The 17,462-nt window shown below is 46.7% G+C and overlaps 1 protein-coding gene across 3 annotated transcripts in view; it reads right to left on the reverse strand.

Annotated features, from left to right (window-relative positions):
- Positions 1–2,419: 2,419 nt before the first annotated feature.
- Positions 2,420–17,462, reverse strand: part of Sgcd (sarcoglycan delta) — a 408,119-nt gene continuing 393,076 nt past the window's right edge. For all 3 annotated transcript variants that reach the window (XM_090321219.1, XM_090321217.1, XM_090321218.1), the window contains 2 exons: positions 4,174–4,297; positions 2,420–2,724 (listed from right to left, as the gene is read on the reverse strand). In XM_090321219.1, the coding sequence (XP_090177345.1) occupies positions 2,551–2,724; positions 4,174–4,297 (298 nt within the window). In that variant the 3' untranslated portion in view covers positions 2,420–2,550. The remainder of the gene's footprint in view (positions 2,725–4,173; positions 4,298–17,462) is intronic.

Consider the following 17,462-nt stretch of genomic DNA (forward strand, 5'->3'; position numbering starts at 1 on the left):
AGTGGTTGGCCGGAAGGGACCTGCGAACTGTTGTTATTATGAATTATTATTAATTTTCATCTGAAAGATAAGGAGAGCAGGTATCCCTCACATTCCCAAGGACTTTTCCTGGCTCAACAAAACCTCTGTGTGGGACACATGTGGTTCTGGCAGCGAGGCCTTCTTTTCTAAGAATCCCTTTTCTGACCTCAGTGCTTTAGAAGCTAAGAGAGCTTTTCCCCCCAGGTGTGTGTCAGCCTGGTTTTCTTCTGCATGAGCATTCAAGGAGATCAAGGGGTGCGAGTTGGGGACCCCAAAGCCAGCAATCACTGAATTTGTGGTCACACCCAATTGCCTCCCCACCCCACCTTCTCAACACAGCTCGCTTTACATTCTACACGTGCCAATCTCAGCCTGAGGCTTGAGTGTCATCTCAAACACAGCAATGCTCTTTCACTCTCTCTCTCTCTCTCTCTCTCTTTCTCATGTCTATCTTCTGAGACACTTTTCCCTGCTTGGGAAGAAAACTTAAAACTTATAGAAAGGTAAACAAACCAACCCCCAAAAGCAACAAGAATCACAACAGCGACAACAAACCCCAAACAAAACAAATGCCTTTCCAGCCTCTCCAATCCAGCTTCGTTCAGGGTGGCAAGGCCGTCCCTCGTCCATTGTCAGGCACTGCTGTGACTCCACATCTGACGACTGTTCCTTTGTTTGGTCTGCCAGCATCGGATGCCCAATTTCCACGAAACCCATCTCACTCCAATCACGCAAAAGAAAGTACAGGTAACGAGATAAATGGGATGTGCTTCTCCTGGCTGAGTGCATTGACTTAAGGCATAGGCACGTTTCCCCCTCTTTGAACAGAGATGGTATAATCCCCAGTTCCAGCACAAGGCTAGCAGGGGAGACCCTGGAGTGGGACCACAAAGGTGGAGTGATGATGGTGGCTGATGGTGGGGAATTGGAGATGGGGGCCGCTGGCCACCCAGGGGACACAGTGATTCAGCAAGACACGTGACATGTGGTGTTTTAGGGGGAACTAAAACAACCCAGAATAGTCAAGTCGGTGATACGCACACACAGGTGCACACACACACACACACACACACGCACATACACACACACGCACACACACACATGCACAAAGACCTAAAGAGACCAAAGCCAGAGATGTTTGTGGATGTCTTCAAAAATCAAAAGATAAGTGAGATGCTGGTGGCTTACAACTGCAATCCCTAGCGACTCGGGAGGCTGAGATCTGAGCATTATGGTTTAAAGCCAGCCTGGGCAGGGAAGTCCTTGAGCCTCTTATTTCCAGTGAACCACCAGAAATCTGGGAAGTGGTACTGGGGCTCAAAGTGGTAGAGTGCTAGCCTTGAGCACGATTTCTCAGAGCTAGCATCCAGGCTCTGAGTTCAAGCCCCAACGACTGGTAAAAAAATAGAATAAAAAATTACAAATGAACATATAAGGAATATCTCTAAATTTACCTGCCGATCCCAAGAAACAGGAAACATTTTTAGACTATCATTTTAACAATAGCTTCTCTTGGGTCAGGAGTTCTATTCTTCAAGGATTTTTTTTTTGAAAGATTTATTCATCTTGGGCCGAAATCTGTTGGATTCAAGTCAGAAGCATAAACTAACCTGGTCTGGGCCTCTGATTTCCTTAAGCCACAGACAGCTGGCCCATTTCTCTGCCAGTGTGGACACTGAGTTACTTGCTGCCAGCTGAGGAAGGGCTGCTGGGTTAGTTTAGGTTGATTTGTCACTTCTGTTTTGAGTGTGGGAGGTGAGGTGAGTCTGGAGAGGCCAAAGTCATCTTCCTCCACACAGCAAGGAGAGAGGCCCAGGGCAAATGGTTGGAGGAGCAGGGGGCCATTTTGAGTGGTTACAGTTGACCTCCAGAGCGGTAGCCTGGGCCTTGTCTCCTCCCTCGCATGAAGCAGGGAAGTTGATCCAGGTAATCAAAGGAAACAGAATATCTATTTTGTTATGAAGATTACAGGATCTTTTTGTCTTTGGAGGGGAAGGTCTGGGTTTACAGCTCAGGCTGGCCTTGACCTCCCAGCCTTCCTGTCTCAGTCTCCCAAGTGCTGGGATGACAGGTCTCCTTCTGAAAGCCAGGACCTCAGCCCTGGAGCTGCCTGGAATGGTCACGCGTGGGGAGCGTGACACATCCACGGCGAGGCTGGAAGCAGTGGCTGCGTGGTGTGAGTCTCAACAGTCTAAGGGAAGCTAGACCGACATGAAAGTGGTGAATGAGAAAGGGACGTGACAGTGGCTCTCCCAGGGTCACCCGTGGTTCCTTTTGTACTGAAACCTCATTTTTTTTTTTTACAGAGGATATATATATATTTATTTATATATATTTATATATATTTATATCCACTCACGCACACGCACCCTTACACACATGCACGCGTGCGCACACACACACACACAAAGGTCTTCGTTAGGCTTTATGTGTTGTAGTAAAAATAGCTGGCAGCCAGTGTCTCAAGCCCGAAAAAAAAGGCCTGCAGATTGCTGACCGACCGGGTCCATGGGGGCGGTGGTGGGCCTCTCAGAGGCACACCCCCGTGTGCATGTGACACGTGGAGCCCGTCCCCGCCTGCGACAGGAAGAGTCTCCCATTGGCACACACACAGATCTCGAAGACCTTGTGCCTAGCGCCCGTGGGCGTGTAGGATCCTCGAGGCAGTCTAGGTAGTTTGATTTTCGCAGCATCTAACTTAATCTAGAGAGAGGGAACAGGAAAGAGAGACAGAGTCAGTTGGAGGCTGTGGTCTGGGCGCTGGCTGCTCACTCTCCACAAACAGCAGGTGGGGACTGGGTTTGCGTGAAACCTCCTGTGTATGTGTGGGGGTGTATGAGTGTGCAACAGGGTTGGTGGGAGGGGGGGATCTGGAGAGGGGCAGTCCTCCCCCCCACACACAGAGGCATTCTCTCCCCTCAAGAAGGCTGCCTCCCCCCCAAGCATTCTGCAAAAGTGAGATATACAGAATTTTTAGGTCTCGGACCTAGTATGGGGTTGTTGAAATCGCGTCCTAAAGCCAGATATGCGTGGAAATGTGCGATTAGACAATTCTCATGACTCATGCGTGGCAGTTCTATGCGCAAGATGAATCTTCTGGAAAAGCATAGAAGGACTGTGGAGGTCCAGGCAGGAAGATGAAGAGTTTGAGGCCCGCCTGAGCTGCACTGTGACCCGCTCCCCCACCCCCCCACACACACATAAGACAACAAACAACAAGAAACCAAACCCAGAAGACCAGGGTGATATGTAATATTATCCAAATTACAATCGACCCACAAATGTCTCTTTTTCCTTGTTTTCTGAACTTATAATGATGGTCAATAGAATGTTAACTGTAAAACAACAACGACAGCCCTTCTGAAAGGTGTCATTAAATTTGATTGTCACTTATTCCTCCATACTTCAAAATCCTGCTAGCTATGGACTCTGTGTGGGAAGCAGCGGCTATTTTGATATATGTGTGTGTGTGTGTGTGTGTGTGTGTATGTGTGTGTGTGTGTGCGTGTGTGCGCGTGCGCGTGTGCGCCTGTGCGTCTGTGTGCCTGTGTGCCTGTGTGCCTGTGCCTGCGGGGCAAAAATGACTGAAGCTGGGCTGGCTTGGGGTAGGAGAAATATTTCTAGTTGTCTCGTTTTACCCTCTTAGGTTGTAGCTTGTTCTAGATTGGAATAGCTGTTGACGCTGACTCTCCATTCTCTTACTGACATGAAAATTACAAGCATACAACATGAAATAGCTGGAAGTAGATGTAGTTCACTTTTAGCCAGATGGGCATGATATACAGCTTAATTAAGCCACCTAGCTAAACCTTACTTTAAGGTGGCAAGAAAGAGAACTCAGGAACCGCATTTAATTTTACAGGGGTGTAATTCTGTACTTGCAGCCACACACCACTATTCTCAGTACCTCACAAATGATGAATGAGGAATCATAGCTTCTTTTTTTTTTTGCCAGTCCTGGAACTTGAACTCAGGGCCTGAGCACTGTCTTTGGGCTTTCTCAAGGCTAGAGCGCTATCACTTGAGCCACTGCACCACTTCTAGCTTTCCCAGGGAATTGAACCTGGGTCTCAGGCAAGCACGCTACCACTAGGCCAAACTCCCAGCTTTGGGGAAGGCTGGCCTTGCAGGCCCGTGGCTCTCACTCCTCACCTCTCCATCTTTGGACTCCAGCCTCAGCTCTGTTCGGCAGCTAGCTTCCAGGTTGCCTGCTTCAGCATTGATTTCCACGCCCTTGGGGGCTTCCATTATCAGGGATCGGGTGGGAGACTCCAACCTGAAAGACAGACAGGCAGAAGGTGAACGGGCGCTGGCCTCCTTTGGGGGCTCAATTTAAGAGGAAGTACATGTCTCCAGGGATTGACACAGAAGCTTCGTAATTTTTATTTTTCATTTTTTAGTTTCCGGTGTTCGTTTTCTAAGTCTGGTCATGTATAGGACATAGAAAATATAATGCTTATCTCCATTGCCTTTTCCTAAGATCACAGGCATTGTAGGATCGTAATTTTACACCCAGTTGATTATTGATCTTATTTTTTTTAATCAGTAAAATGAATCAAACTCTAACAAGTCTCTTCGGAGTAGCTAGGATTACAGGCATGAGCCACAGCGCGTTTCTCTGTTCTTTTAGAACTTGGATGCTGAAGGAGCCTTCAGTTCAGAGTTCATCAAATTTAATTTCTGTGTGTGATGTAGGGATGGGAGTGTAAACAGGCGGCATTTCTAATCTCAGCCTCATAATGATGAAGAGCTGTTATAAATGTTATTTCTGTTCACCTGTGGACTCTCTTTGGGCGCTTTCTAGTCTGTTTTTATTTTTCGATTAGTCTACCCCTGAAAAGTATTCGAGTTCATTAAGTGTGCCAGCTTATCCATTTCGAGAGAAAGGTTTAAGGTTTTCTAAATAGTATATCCTCTTACAGTTTTGTTTTTTTTTTTTTTGGCCAGTCCTGGGGCTTGAACTCAAGGCCTGAGCACTTTCTCAAGGCTAGAGCTCTGCCACTTGAGCCACAGCACCACTTCTGGCTTTTTTTTTCTATGTATGTGGATTGAGGAATCGAGCCTGGGTCTTTGTGCATGCTAGGCAAGCACTCTACCACTAGGCCACATTCCCGGCCCTCTTCTTATGCTCTTATGGCTTTTGTGTGAAAGTATATATTTATGTCACTACTGGGGCTTGGCTGGCTTTTGTTGCTCAAGGCTGGCATTCTGCTACTTGAATTACACTGCCCCTCGAATCACACTTCTACTTCCAGCTTTTGACTGGTTAGCTAGAAATAATAGTCCTAGGTTTTTCTGTCTGGCTTTGAACTGTGATACTCAGATCTCAGCCTCCTGAGTAGCTAAGATTACAAACATGAGCTGCCAGCACCCACCATTCTATATTTCCCCCCCTAGGTTTATTGCTGTAGTCTAGACTGGCCTTGAATTCAGCATCTGCCTGGCTCAAGGGGGCAGAGATAGAAGGGGTTGGAGATCTAAGGCCAGCCAGAGCATAAAGCGAGAAACCCTATATGAAAACTCAAAGCAGAATGACTGGGGTTTGCCTCAAATAGTGGGGAGGCCCCAATTTTATCCAAGTGTCATCAGGGGAGAACTGAGATGATGTAACTCCCTAGCGAAGCTAAGCCCTCAAAATAGACACCAGGAATCCTGTCCCTAGAAGTGAGGGGACTGGGGGAGGAGACCAGACAATGAAGAGAGGGGGAAGGGAGTATAATCATAAACATCAATGCATATCATATGAAATTAAGAAAATTGAGGGAAAGGGTGGGGCTGATAAATGGGGAAGAATGTTGAAAGATTCCTTGCATTCATATGCTACTTTGTTGAATGGCAACTACTTAGAGAATGTAAAAAATAATTTGAGATGAAAAATAATTTGAGATGAAAAATCAACTAGAAAGCTCACATGATGCTAATATTTTTTTTATATACAGAAATGAAAGCTTTTCCTTGCCTAGAGTGTTGGTCAGTGAACTTAAACATGTAGGGACACAGAATTCTAATTCATCATAAAAAGTGGTGAATTAAAGTGATTAATAAAACCTGACACTTACGAACAAAATATATAGAACATATGGTACCTGTGATAAGGTTGGATTACAGAAAAAACAACCTATAAGGGCACATCGTTGTAGGTAAATAAACATGATTTCATTAGAGAATATGTCTTCATTATAGAATAATACTTAAAATTCTCATCAATGAGTGATAGAGACTTATCAAAAGAGAAAGAAGAGTAGACCATTTTTGTTACTGAAAAGGTATTAAGGAGCTAAATCCACATAACAAAATGCATACTGGTGCCTCGTGTCTATCATCCTAGTTACTCGGGAGGTTGAGATCTGAGCATTGTGGTTCAAAGCCAGCCTGGATACTAAAGTATATGAGAATCTTATCTCCTGTTAACCATCAAAAAACTGGAAGTGGTGCTATGGTTCAAGTGGCAGAGTGCTAGCTTTGATTAAAAGAGTTGAGGTATCCAGACACACAACCGACAAAACACAACACAGTGGAAAAGAGCTTCATGAAAGTTCAGCATTTCAAAGACCTCTAGGAGGGAGATTAATTTTGTAGGTCCGTAGAAACCGAAGGAAGGTAGACAGAGAGGGTCGGGGAGATAGGAGCTGAGCTGTGGCTTTGAAGAATAAGGGAGGCAACAAATATTTGAGACAACAACATTTGAGACACAAATGATTTATATGATTTGGGATAGAAGGAGCCCCCCCCAAAAAAATAAACTTAGTTGGAAATGTGATTTGATTTCCATGTTACTTTGATGATTACATTTATTGTCTACTTGCCTGGCCAGAGGGGCCCAGATACATTCGGTGTGTGATTCTGAGGGTATTTTGGGGTGAGCTGAACATGTGAATCTGTAGACTGAGTAATGTCATTTTTTTCTTTTACAATTGATATTATAAAGGTGATGTACACAGGGGTATAGTTATTTAAGTCAGGTAATGGGCACATTTCTTTTTGGAAGATGTCACCCCTTCCCTTGTTTTTTCCCCCATTTTCTGTCTCCTGTCCCCACCCACAAGTGGCACAGTTCATTTCAGATTGTCCTTCTTAATGCATGTGGGCATCTGGCAAATTGATTGATGACCTGAATAGATTATCAGAAGCTGACAGGAGCAGACTTGCCTGCTTGACAACTTAAGACATCAATTTCTGGCTGTAGCCTGGAGTTTCTGCCATTTAATCCCCTGGCCTGGTCAGGTCCCCAGTGTGAGCTGAAGTGATAGTAGGCTGCCTGCCTTATTCACAGATTTATTACACATTAGCGTGCACACAGGATTCACAGAGCAATGGATGCAGACCAGTTCTCTGTCTGGTCTCTTCATTATCCTCAGTCATGGTTGGATTACAATGGCTAACCTGCTGAGTTTTCCTGCCTTGAATTTTGTGAAAATTTGCCTCCCCTCCAAACAAAGAACCCCCCTCCTCCCACAGAATCCAAATATGAACCAAAGAGCAAGGTAAAAGGAAAGATGCTTCAATAAAGAGATAAAGTAAAAAAAAAATGTTAGGATTAGGTCTTGTGGGTGAATTGGAGTGGGGGGCCTTCATTAGGGGAAAATTGAATTGAGCAGACCCAGTGCTGAACTATATACACTGAGTATGTGCAGATTTCCCTCAATGGCTGTCTTCTACCACATTTGTAGATGCCATGGGGTCTGCTGCTCACTGCTGGCTCTCGTGTTTTCCATTCCCAGAAGGCAGAGAATGGGTCTTTGCAGGAAGTTTTGTACTTTTGTTTCTATAACTCTGGTTATGGAGTGGAGAATGGAGCAGCTGAAGCAAGAAGATTGTGAGGGGAAACCCAGAAACAAAAAATGGAATACCAGTTTAGGAGTGAGTTGGATGCTACAGTAGTCGAGGTTCATTTCCAGTGTTTTGGCCCCAGAGAAAGGAAGAGACAGGATGCAGATTGTGTATGGAGGAGAAGGGTATAAAGCTGGGAGTTCTCTTTTGGCTATGTCACCCAAGTTAGTTTCTGAGTTTTCAAGTAGAAACATGGGCCAGCAAGAGCCCAGTGGTATATGTCTGTTGGGTTTTGTGATATTTTCCCAGGTATTTTATGTTAATTTGGGGGGGGGGATGCTATTGAAAATAAAGTTGCTTTCATGATTTCCCTTTCTGCTTGTACATAGTTGACATACAAAAGGCAACTGATTTTTGTGGGTTAATTCTGTTAACCCTGCTTCTTTGCCAAAATGGTTGATCGGCTCTCAGAGCTTGCAGAATGGCGTTTTTTGGGGGTCCATTAGGCATAAGATCATGTCATTTGCAAATAGGGATAGTTTGATTTCTTCTTGCCTCATGTGAACCTCATTTATGTTCTTTTCGTATTGTCCTTGCCTTATTGCCCTGGCTAGGAATTCCAGAACTATATTGAAGAAGCATAGGGAGACTGGACTTCCTGATCTACGAGGAAGTGCTTTTAGTTTTTCCCCATTCAGTATGATGGTGGCTGTTGGTCGGTCATATACAGCTTTTATTATTTTTTTTTGCCAGTCCTGGGCTTGAGCTCAGGGCCTGAGCACTGTCCTTGGACTTTCTCAAGGCTAGAGCTCTACCACTTGAGGCTCAGCACCACTTCCGGCTTTTTTCTATATATGTGGTATCGAGGAATTGAACCTGGGTCTTCGTGCATGCTAGGCAGGCACTCTACCACTAGGCCAAACTCCTGGCCCAGCTTTTATTATTTTAAGGAATGTTCCTTCGTGATGCATTTCTGTATGGCAGAGTTAAGGGTATGGCAGACATAAAACAAGGGGACCCCGTTTGGCTGGTGAGATGAGCAAAGTACATTCGAGGACCTGTGGAATCACTGCGGTGCAGTTCAATCCTTGAAATGTTTTCCTCTTTTTCACTGGAAACATTGTGCCCAGAGTTCAACCTGCTCAAACTTGGCATTTGAGGTATTTTCATAAGTCTTTTTTTTTTTTTGGTTGGTTATGGGGCTTGAACTCTGGGCCTGGGCGTTATCCTTGAGCTCTTCAGCTCAAGGCTATCGCCCTACCCCTGAGCCACAGTGCCACTTCCCATTTTCTAGTGGTAAGACGTTTGGAGACTTTCATGGACTTTAGTGGCCAGTATGGCTTTGAACTGCGATCCTCAGATCTCAGCCTCCTGAGATTACAGGTGTGAGCCACCAATCCTTTTTGTGTGTGGGGGGGGGGGGGTTGGTCACTAGGCTTGAACTCGAGGCCTGGGTGCTGTCCCTGAGCTCTTCAGCTCAAGGCCAGTGCTCTACCACATCGAGCTACAGTGCTGCCTCTGGTTTTCTGGTGGTTAATTGGAGATAAGAGTCTCATGGCCTTCTCTACCTGGCTGGCTTTGAACTGTGATCCTCAAATCTCAGCCTTTTGAGTCACTAGGATGACAGGTATGAGCCACCAGCGCCTGGCCTCCTAAGTCCTTTTTGAAGGGCAGTTTTTTGACTCAGGGACTCTGACAAGGAGAAAATCAATCACAGCTTCTGTGTCTCTGCCTCTCGGAGACTTTCTCCTCTGCAATTGTTATGTATTAGCATTCAAATTTATTGTAAGCACCTGTGGGATACTGGAGACTGACCCTGCCCCATTCTCTCTCTTGGTTATTCTCAGAAGTTGCACGAATCAAAGACCCCACAAAACTTTGAATGGCATCATAAGGTCTGTTTTTAAACCCACCCGAGAATCATGCATGTGCCAAGGGCGTTATCAGTTTGTTCTCCCTGTCTCTGACTCATATTGTGTTGTTGAATTTGTTTCTGATGAAGCAGTGATTACTCAGATTTCTTGTTTTCATTTCCTTGATCATAAGCATCGACCTTAATCACTCCCAAGCCCAGACAAGCTTTTCAGATCGTATTTTTTTCCCTCTCCTTGGAGCATGGAGGCCACAGCTTTTGTTACTTTGGGGAGCGACCTTCACATCATCCTGTCTATGATGTCCTGCCTAGGGCAGTGGAAGAAGGGCAGCATTAGCGCTGGCCTTTTCCTGGTGGTCAGGAGCTTCACACATGAGCAGGGTTCCTCTGTGTGGGGGAAGTCTGAGGGACACACAACCCCAGGAAACTGGGATTGTAAAGCTGGCTTAGCTGTGTAGCTAACTTGAACTTGCAGGTAGGTTTCCATGCAGTCAGAGTCCTATGAGTGCCTCTGAACTTAGGGTCAGGTGAGGCTCTCTCTCTCTCTCTCTCTCTCTCTCTCTCTCTCTCTCTCTCTCTCTCTCTCTCTCTCACACACACACACACACACACACACACACACACACACACACACACACACACACACACACACACACACACACACACACACACATATAGCTGGGTACTGGTGACTCACACCTATCATCCTACCTACACAGGATGTGAGATCGGAGGATCATGGTTCAAAGCTAGTCCAGGCAGGAAAGTCCTCAAGACTCTTAACCACCAGAGAACTGGAACTATGACTCAAAGTGGTAGAGCACATGCCTTGAGGGAGTAAGTTCCAGGACAGCACCCAGGCCCTGAGTTCAAGCTCCATGTGTGACCGGAACACACTGTGTGTCTAGAAATGGTACGGAGGACGGCTAACTCATCAGCTCTGTCTGTGTCTTGCAGGGCTTCGGAAGGTTGGGGCCTCCTGGCATCTCCACTTGGGGAATGAGTGATGACAGTGACACTGTGCGAATGGCTATGGAAGCGGGGGCAGGATGGGTTGTCTCCAAGATGTGGCCTCGCATCCAGACCAGCCTGAGGGGAGGAGCCAGTGTTGGTCCAGACAACATGTTTCATAGGAGGAAGGAGCAGACACTAAAAAGTGGTCAGGTAAGTAGCAGAGAGGGAAGACGGGCACCATGGCGGAAGCCTGCCATCCGGGTCACGTAGACAGCAGAGGTGGGTGGATCACGGTTCAAGGCCACCTGAGGCATGAAAGTTCTTTGAGAAGTAAGAGCATGGCTGCCGAGCTCAGCCCGGGCACAACGAATGAGACTCTACCTCGACATAACCAATGTTCAACAAGTGTGTGGCTCAGGTGGCGGCGGAATGCCTGCCAAGCACGTGCAAGGCCCCAAAGAGGAACAGAACGGTGCAGCACAGAAAGGCAAAGGAAGAAAGAGTGAGAAAATGATGTGGGGAAGTATCACAAACGAGACTCTGTGCAATTAATATGCACTTCTAGAACCGAGAAAAAGCATGGCACAGCGAGGATGTCTGTCTACCCACCTACCTACCTACCTATCTACCTATCTATCTATCCATCGAATAGTATGCCCTATCCATACTCTGTGTACTTCAACACTGCTGCCAATGCAGCAAGCATTTTTTCCATCATCCTACAACCACAGCCTGTCCTTTCCCTCACAATCTCAGGAGGCCATCTCCCCACTCTCCTGAGCCTCTACTCCGCGTCCCATTAGATGTTGGTGTTGTCTTTTGAATGACACTGTGTATAACGCTCAGGCAAAACACTAGATGTTTTTGTTGTGCTTGTTGGTCCTGGGACTTGAACTCTGGACCTGGGCGCTGTCCCTGAGCTCTTCAGCTCAAGGTTCCCACCCTACTGCTTGAGCCACGGCACCACTTCTGGTATTCTGGTGGTTAATTGGGGATATGAGTCTCGTGGACTTTAGTGCCCAGGCTGGCTTTGAACTGTGATCCTTAGATCTCAGCCTCCTGTGTAGCTAGGATTCCAGGTGTGAGCTACTGTGTAGCTAAAACACTAGATTCTACTATCTTTAGAGGGGTTATACCATTCATCATGTTGGCTTATAAGTACCATGTGTCTTGGTCGATACCAGGCCCCCCCCCCCCCCCCCCCCCCGGTCTCTCAGCTTCCCTACTTTCCTAAGCTGACCACTGGCTAGGATGGCTCAGTCATCTCCCCATTTCCCTTTGACCTCCCAGCCAGTTTTCTGGTGTTCATTCTGTTGGGCTGGGGGTCCATTGTTCCAAGGAGCTTCACGGCCTGAATTCTTCCATGTACACGCAGGCGACCCCAAATATACAAATACTTCATAATATAGAGATATTTTAGATAGATAAATGCTTGGTTTATTTGCTTTTCAAGCATTTAAATACAATGCTGTGTTCTAGGAGGGATCCAGGACCAGTATGACACTCTTTTCTTCTGATAGTAGTTCTGAACAAAATTCTCTCATTACCAACTCCTAACCTTGAGTTGCTGTGCTGGGCTCTGAAGCAGATATCTGTCTGGTCTCCAAATGTGAGCTTGTCAAGGTGACCGCATGCAACACTTAGCCTCACTGGCAGTTTCTAAACTATCTCCAGTTCTCCCTGTTATCCCACCTTCTCCACTCTAAGAAAGGCTGTGGACACCTCCACCTTGGGCTTCCATTACAGTATGACGTTATTTTTTTCTCAGTTATACCCAATGTTTCCCAGGATGTTAAGATCCAGGTAATCAGGTCTCTGCCCCGGGGTGTAACAGAGCACGATTATCGCTAGGGATTAAATAGTACCCCACTTTCTTCAGGGTGGCGAGCTGCTGGAGGCTTGAAGTGGAGAGTGTCACTGCAGACAGGACAGCTTGGGGAGGGTGGGGGGAGCATGGATTCTCTCACTGGGTTTGTCACTTAGCTGTTTGGGGGGGGACCCCCTTTCCTCTCTGTAAAGGGAGCTGGGCTAGCTAGCAGTGGAAAGCACACCTCCCTGTCTCTTTCACATATACACACACACACTCAGTAGCAAGTACGTTGCCTGTTATGTTTGTGTCAGGAATCCAAGTTCACCTGCCTGCTGACGTGCCCAAGGAATTCTGACCGTAAGTCCTACCCACACTCTGCCCTCTGCCTCCAGTCTCCTTTTGCTCTCTTCCTTCCCCTCCCCCATCTCTCCCCTGGTTTTTCTTGTCACTGAGTCCAGGTGAAGGATTGTGGAGTTTCCCCTCTAAAGTAGGGTCACTTAGGGGTCCTTGACTTCAGCCGCAGAACAAGTGTGTGTGGACAAGTCGTAATGGTGAGCCGATGGGGCAGAGCTTTATTGAGTAGGACGGGCAGGGGCTGAGGGTGAGTTGTGTGGCAGGCGGGCGGGCACCTTCGCTGTGATTGTGCTCAGGCTTGCCACCCTCCGGGTTCTGGCCACCATGCCAGTCTTCCAGGTGAGTTCTTGGGCATTTCTCTGGAGGAATGCCTCCTGCCCCCAAGCCCCTGCTAGTTCTTGATGGAAGGCAGGCTTGGGGCTCTCCTGGAAGCAGACACAGTGTTTTGTAGGTTTCTAAATACCTTGTTTATTTTTGAGTTGCCTCCCCCATTTTCCCTCTGCCTTGAGCTCTGTCTCTTCTTCTCCCCCCTACACTCATTCTCCCTCTATCTGTTCCTTTCTCTCTCGCTGTCTTTTCTCCTCACTTATCTCCCATTCTTCTTGTTCTCTTTCCACCTCCCTCTATTCCAGCAGTGTCCTCTCCCATTGCTCCACCCCATCTACTTCTTTCTCTTCGCTCCTCTCACCCTTTCCACATTCAATTTTATCCAATCCTCTGACTTCTCTCCCTGTACCCTCTCCTCTCATGCCTTCTATTCTCTTTCCCTGTCTCCCCTCCATGTTTATTTCTTCGCTTTATCCCCTTCTTTCTCTTCTCTCCATCCCCTCTGTGCCTTCCTTCCTGTTTTCTCCCCATATCTCGTGTTGCCCACACTCTCCCCTTCTCATCCCTGCACCCGACACGCTTCCCACTGCGATTTTCTGCTTCATCTCAGATCCAAGCATGAAGCCAACTTCCTGAATCTTCTGGGACAATCTCCTTTGAGGTGAGTAGCATCCCAGCCAGCGCTAGCTTCCTCATCTATGGTCTTTCCTTCCCCCTCCCTAGCCTTCTTACCCTTTCCGCCTCTGTTCTTTCTCCTTAGCTCTTCTCTGCTTCCCTCTATACTTCTCCCTCCTCCATTCTTCTCAGTCTTTGCAACTTTTCATCCTCTAGTCCTCCCTGTCATTTCCCTCTATCTCAGTCCTTTCTCCCTCCCTCTCAACCCCAATCCCTTCCTATCCCCCCTTTCCTCCACACTCCCTCAATCCCTTCCTCTCTTTCCCTGACTCCATCTCAACCCCCTAACTTTCTCTCCTCCTCTCTCACTCCCCCAATCCTGTCCCCTCTTTTTCTCTATCCATCTCCCTATTCCTCACTCCTTCCCAATCCCACTACCCCTCTGTCTTTTTTTTTTTTTTTTTTTTGCCAGTCCTGGGCTTGGGCTCTCTCAAGGCTTAGCACTTGAGCCTCAGCACCACTTCTGGCTTTTTTCTATGTATGTGGTACCGAAGAATCGAACCTGGGTCTTCGTGCATGCTAGGCAAGCACTTTAACCACTAGGCCAAACTCCGGGCCCAGTTTCTCCCTGTCTTTTCTCCTCACTTATCTCCCATTCTTCTCTTTCGGCCTCCCTCTGTCCTCTATTCCGGCAGTGTCCTCTCCAATTGATCCACCCCATCTACTTCTTTCTCTTCGCTCCTCTCACCCTTTCCACATTCAATTCTATCCAATCTCCTGTTCCTCTGACTTCTCTCCCTGTACCCTCTCCTCTCCTGCCTTCTATTCTCTTTCCATGTCTCCCCTCCACATTTATTTCTTCACTTCCTCCTCTCATCTTCTGCATGCTATCCTTCTTTCTCTCCATCCCCTCTGTGCCTTCCTTCCTCTGTTTTCTCCCCTTCTCATCCCTGCACCCGACACGCTTACCACTGCGATTTTCTGCTTCATCTCAGATCCAAGCATGAAGCCAACTTCCTGAATCTTCTGGGACAATCTCCTTTAAAGTGGCATCCCAGCCAGCGCTAGCTTCCTCATCTATGGTCTTTCCTTCCCCCCTCCCTCGCCTTCTTACCCTTTCGGCCTCTGTTCTTTCTCCTTAGCTCTTCTCTGCTTCCCTCTATACTTCTCCCCCCCCTCCATTCTTCTCAGTCTTTGCAACTTTTCATCCTCTAGTCCTCCCTGACTTTATTTTTCAGCCCCCCCCCCCCTCAACCCCCTTTCTCTCCCTCAGTCCCTTACTCCTTTTCTCTCCTTTCTTTCCCCTCACTCTCCATTCCCTCTCAATCCTGTCCCCTCTTTTTCTCTATCCTCATTCCTTCCCTGTCCCACTCCCTGGCCCCCTCTCTCACTCTGCTTCTCTTCCTTTCTCCTCTCCCTTTGTCTCCTTCCCCTCACTGCCTATCTGCTCCCACCATCTCCTCTCTCCCACTTTGTCCATTCTACCCTCTACCTCCTCACTGTCTTTTCTGTCTTCTCTCACTTTCCCTCCAGCTTTCTCTATGCTCCCATCCTCTCTACTCTTTGTCTTCCCCATTCTCTTCTAGCCCTGTCTTCTCCTCTCATCCCTGTACCCCACACTTACCTCCTCCCAGGTCCAAAGCAAAACCTCATGAACCTTCTGCTTTCTAGTCTCCCTATCCCTGGCTGTCCTGTCCCACCCTCCCATGTTCCTCTAGTTTTCTCATGAGCACCACAGGTCTTACCACTGTGATTTTTTTTACCACTGTGATTTTTTTTCTGCCTTACGTCAGGTCCAATGCATGAAGCCAACTTCTGGAACAGTAAAGAAAAATGAACACTTCAAGACCATTGCACCCTAAGCTTTTAGGACAAATATATATCATTTTTTTTCTCCAACTCAAAGACGACTGCAGTGCTGAGAATGAGAAGGCATGTTACCTGGAAACTGTCTACGCATGAGCTGTGATTTGGATAAGGGTCTCTCTTCTCGGAACCTGAACTCACTTATCTCTAAGACCCAGGCAATGAAGACACTGGAAGTCCCCTAGACAATGTCTATTTCTGCAGTGCTAATCTTGTTAGAGATATGTAGTGAATAAGACTTACCTTTTTGGTGTTGGTCCTGGGGTTTGAACTCAGGATCTGGTTGCCGTCTCTGAGCCTCTCTTGCTCAATGCTAGCACTCTACCACTTGAGCTACAGCTTTACTTCCAGCCTTTTCTCAGTAGTTTCTTGGAGATAAGAGTTTCATGGACTTTTTCCTGCCGGGCTTTGAACCATGAACCACAAGAGCCCAAGTTAACTCACCTACCCCCCCCCCACCATTGTTTTGATATTTCACAGCAAGTCTGCATTACAAATAAAGTACTTACAGACTACCCAATGGATTTACTTGTAAGTAAGTATGTACAAATATAGTCATTGGAATGCAGTAGATTCTAGGGAGCTCACCTTAGAAAGGCAAAATTTAAGTTCAGCAAAATAAAACACTAGGAAGTAACTACTTGGTTGGGGCTTAGGGGAAAGAGCAGACAAATGAAGAGGGGGAGAAGGGGACTGGGGAGGTTGACATTGGTATTCATAAACTGCTAATAGAAAATTTTTACAAAAGGATGCCCAACACCCTAATAAGATATTTATGAAAGACTGACGTTCTCTCTCAGTCCATGAGTACCCGCCAAGAATGTGCTTCATCTTTAAGGGTGTCATCTCCTGCTTACTATGAGCGCAGGAGACATGTCCTAGCCTATTTCCTCCAGTTAGCTAGAGTGGCATACCTCACAGCCCAGCCATGGGCCCCTCATTGTAACAACTGTTAGGAGCATTTTCAGTGGAGAGATAGCAAGCAAGCCAACCTGTACTGTCAGTGTGTATCACAGGACAAAGTCTTATTCTCAAAGGAAAGCTTCTAGGGTATTATTAATAAAAATAATGTATTCATCTTCAGTCAAGAGTCCCAAGACGAGATGTCATTCTCAGGGCTCCTTGAGAGTTTACATTCTTTATACAGTGCCCCTATCTCTGCTAACAATCATGTTTATCCAGGTTGTTTATGATAGGCCATTACAATGAATCTTATTCCTCCCCCCATTACTTTCTAACGAAATGCACCAATTACCTTTTGAAGGGTGACCTGTGGCTCTAATCTATCCCAGTGGGGATAGATCTTATCTAGAAGGTTCCTGGACCTGCAGGAATTACTGATGGAAACACAGATAGACGATTACTAGGCAGGTGGAGTTAGCCTAGCATTACCGGGAGGCCGGCCGGCCCAGCAGTGGCCATTCGGGGATGTTTGTTCACCTTGGGCAGTGAATGGAGCTTGGAAGGAGTTGGGTAGTGAGAAAGGAGGAGGTCCTGCGTCCCTGTGCTATGGTGCCTTCACCATTTTGTGCCATCCGTGGTCCCAGGACAGATTCTCAGAGCTGTCAGGAAACCATTTGCCTGCTTCACATGAACTATTGCTGGGGAAGGATAAAGGAATGAATGAATGAACGATACAGGTGGGTAAGGAGATCCCCATAGGTAATGCCTGAAGCCATAGATAACACAGAATCCTAGCTGCTTCTACACATACACTTCTATGAATGTAATAATAAAACAATAACAAAATCACAGTTATAATCACAGACTGTAACTAAAGGCAAGTGAAGATGGTCCCTCTCAAACCCCATTACTTATTATTACTACTATTACTCTATTACTATTATTTGCCAGTTGTAGGGCTTGAACTGG

The sequence above is a fragment of the Megascapheus bottae genome, chromosome 29, assembly GCF_031878675.1.
Source record: "Megascapheus bottae isolate mThoBot1 chromosome 29, mThoBot2.hap1, whole genome shotgun sequence".
NCBI classification, from domain to species: domain Eukaryota; kingdom Metazoa; phylum Chordata; class Mammalia; order Rodentia; family Geomyidae; genus Megascapheus; species Megascapheus bottae.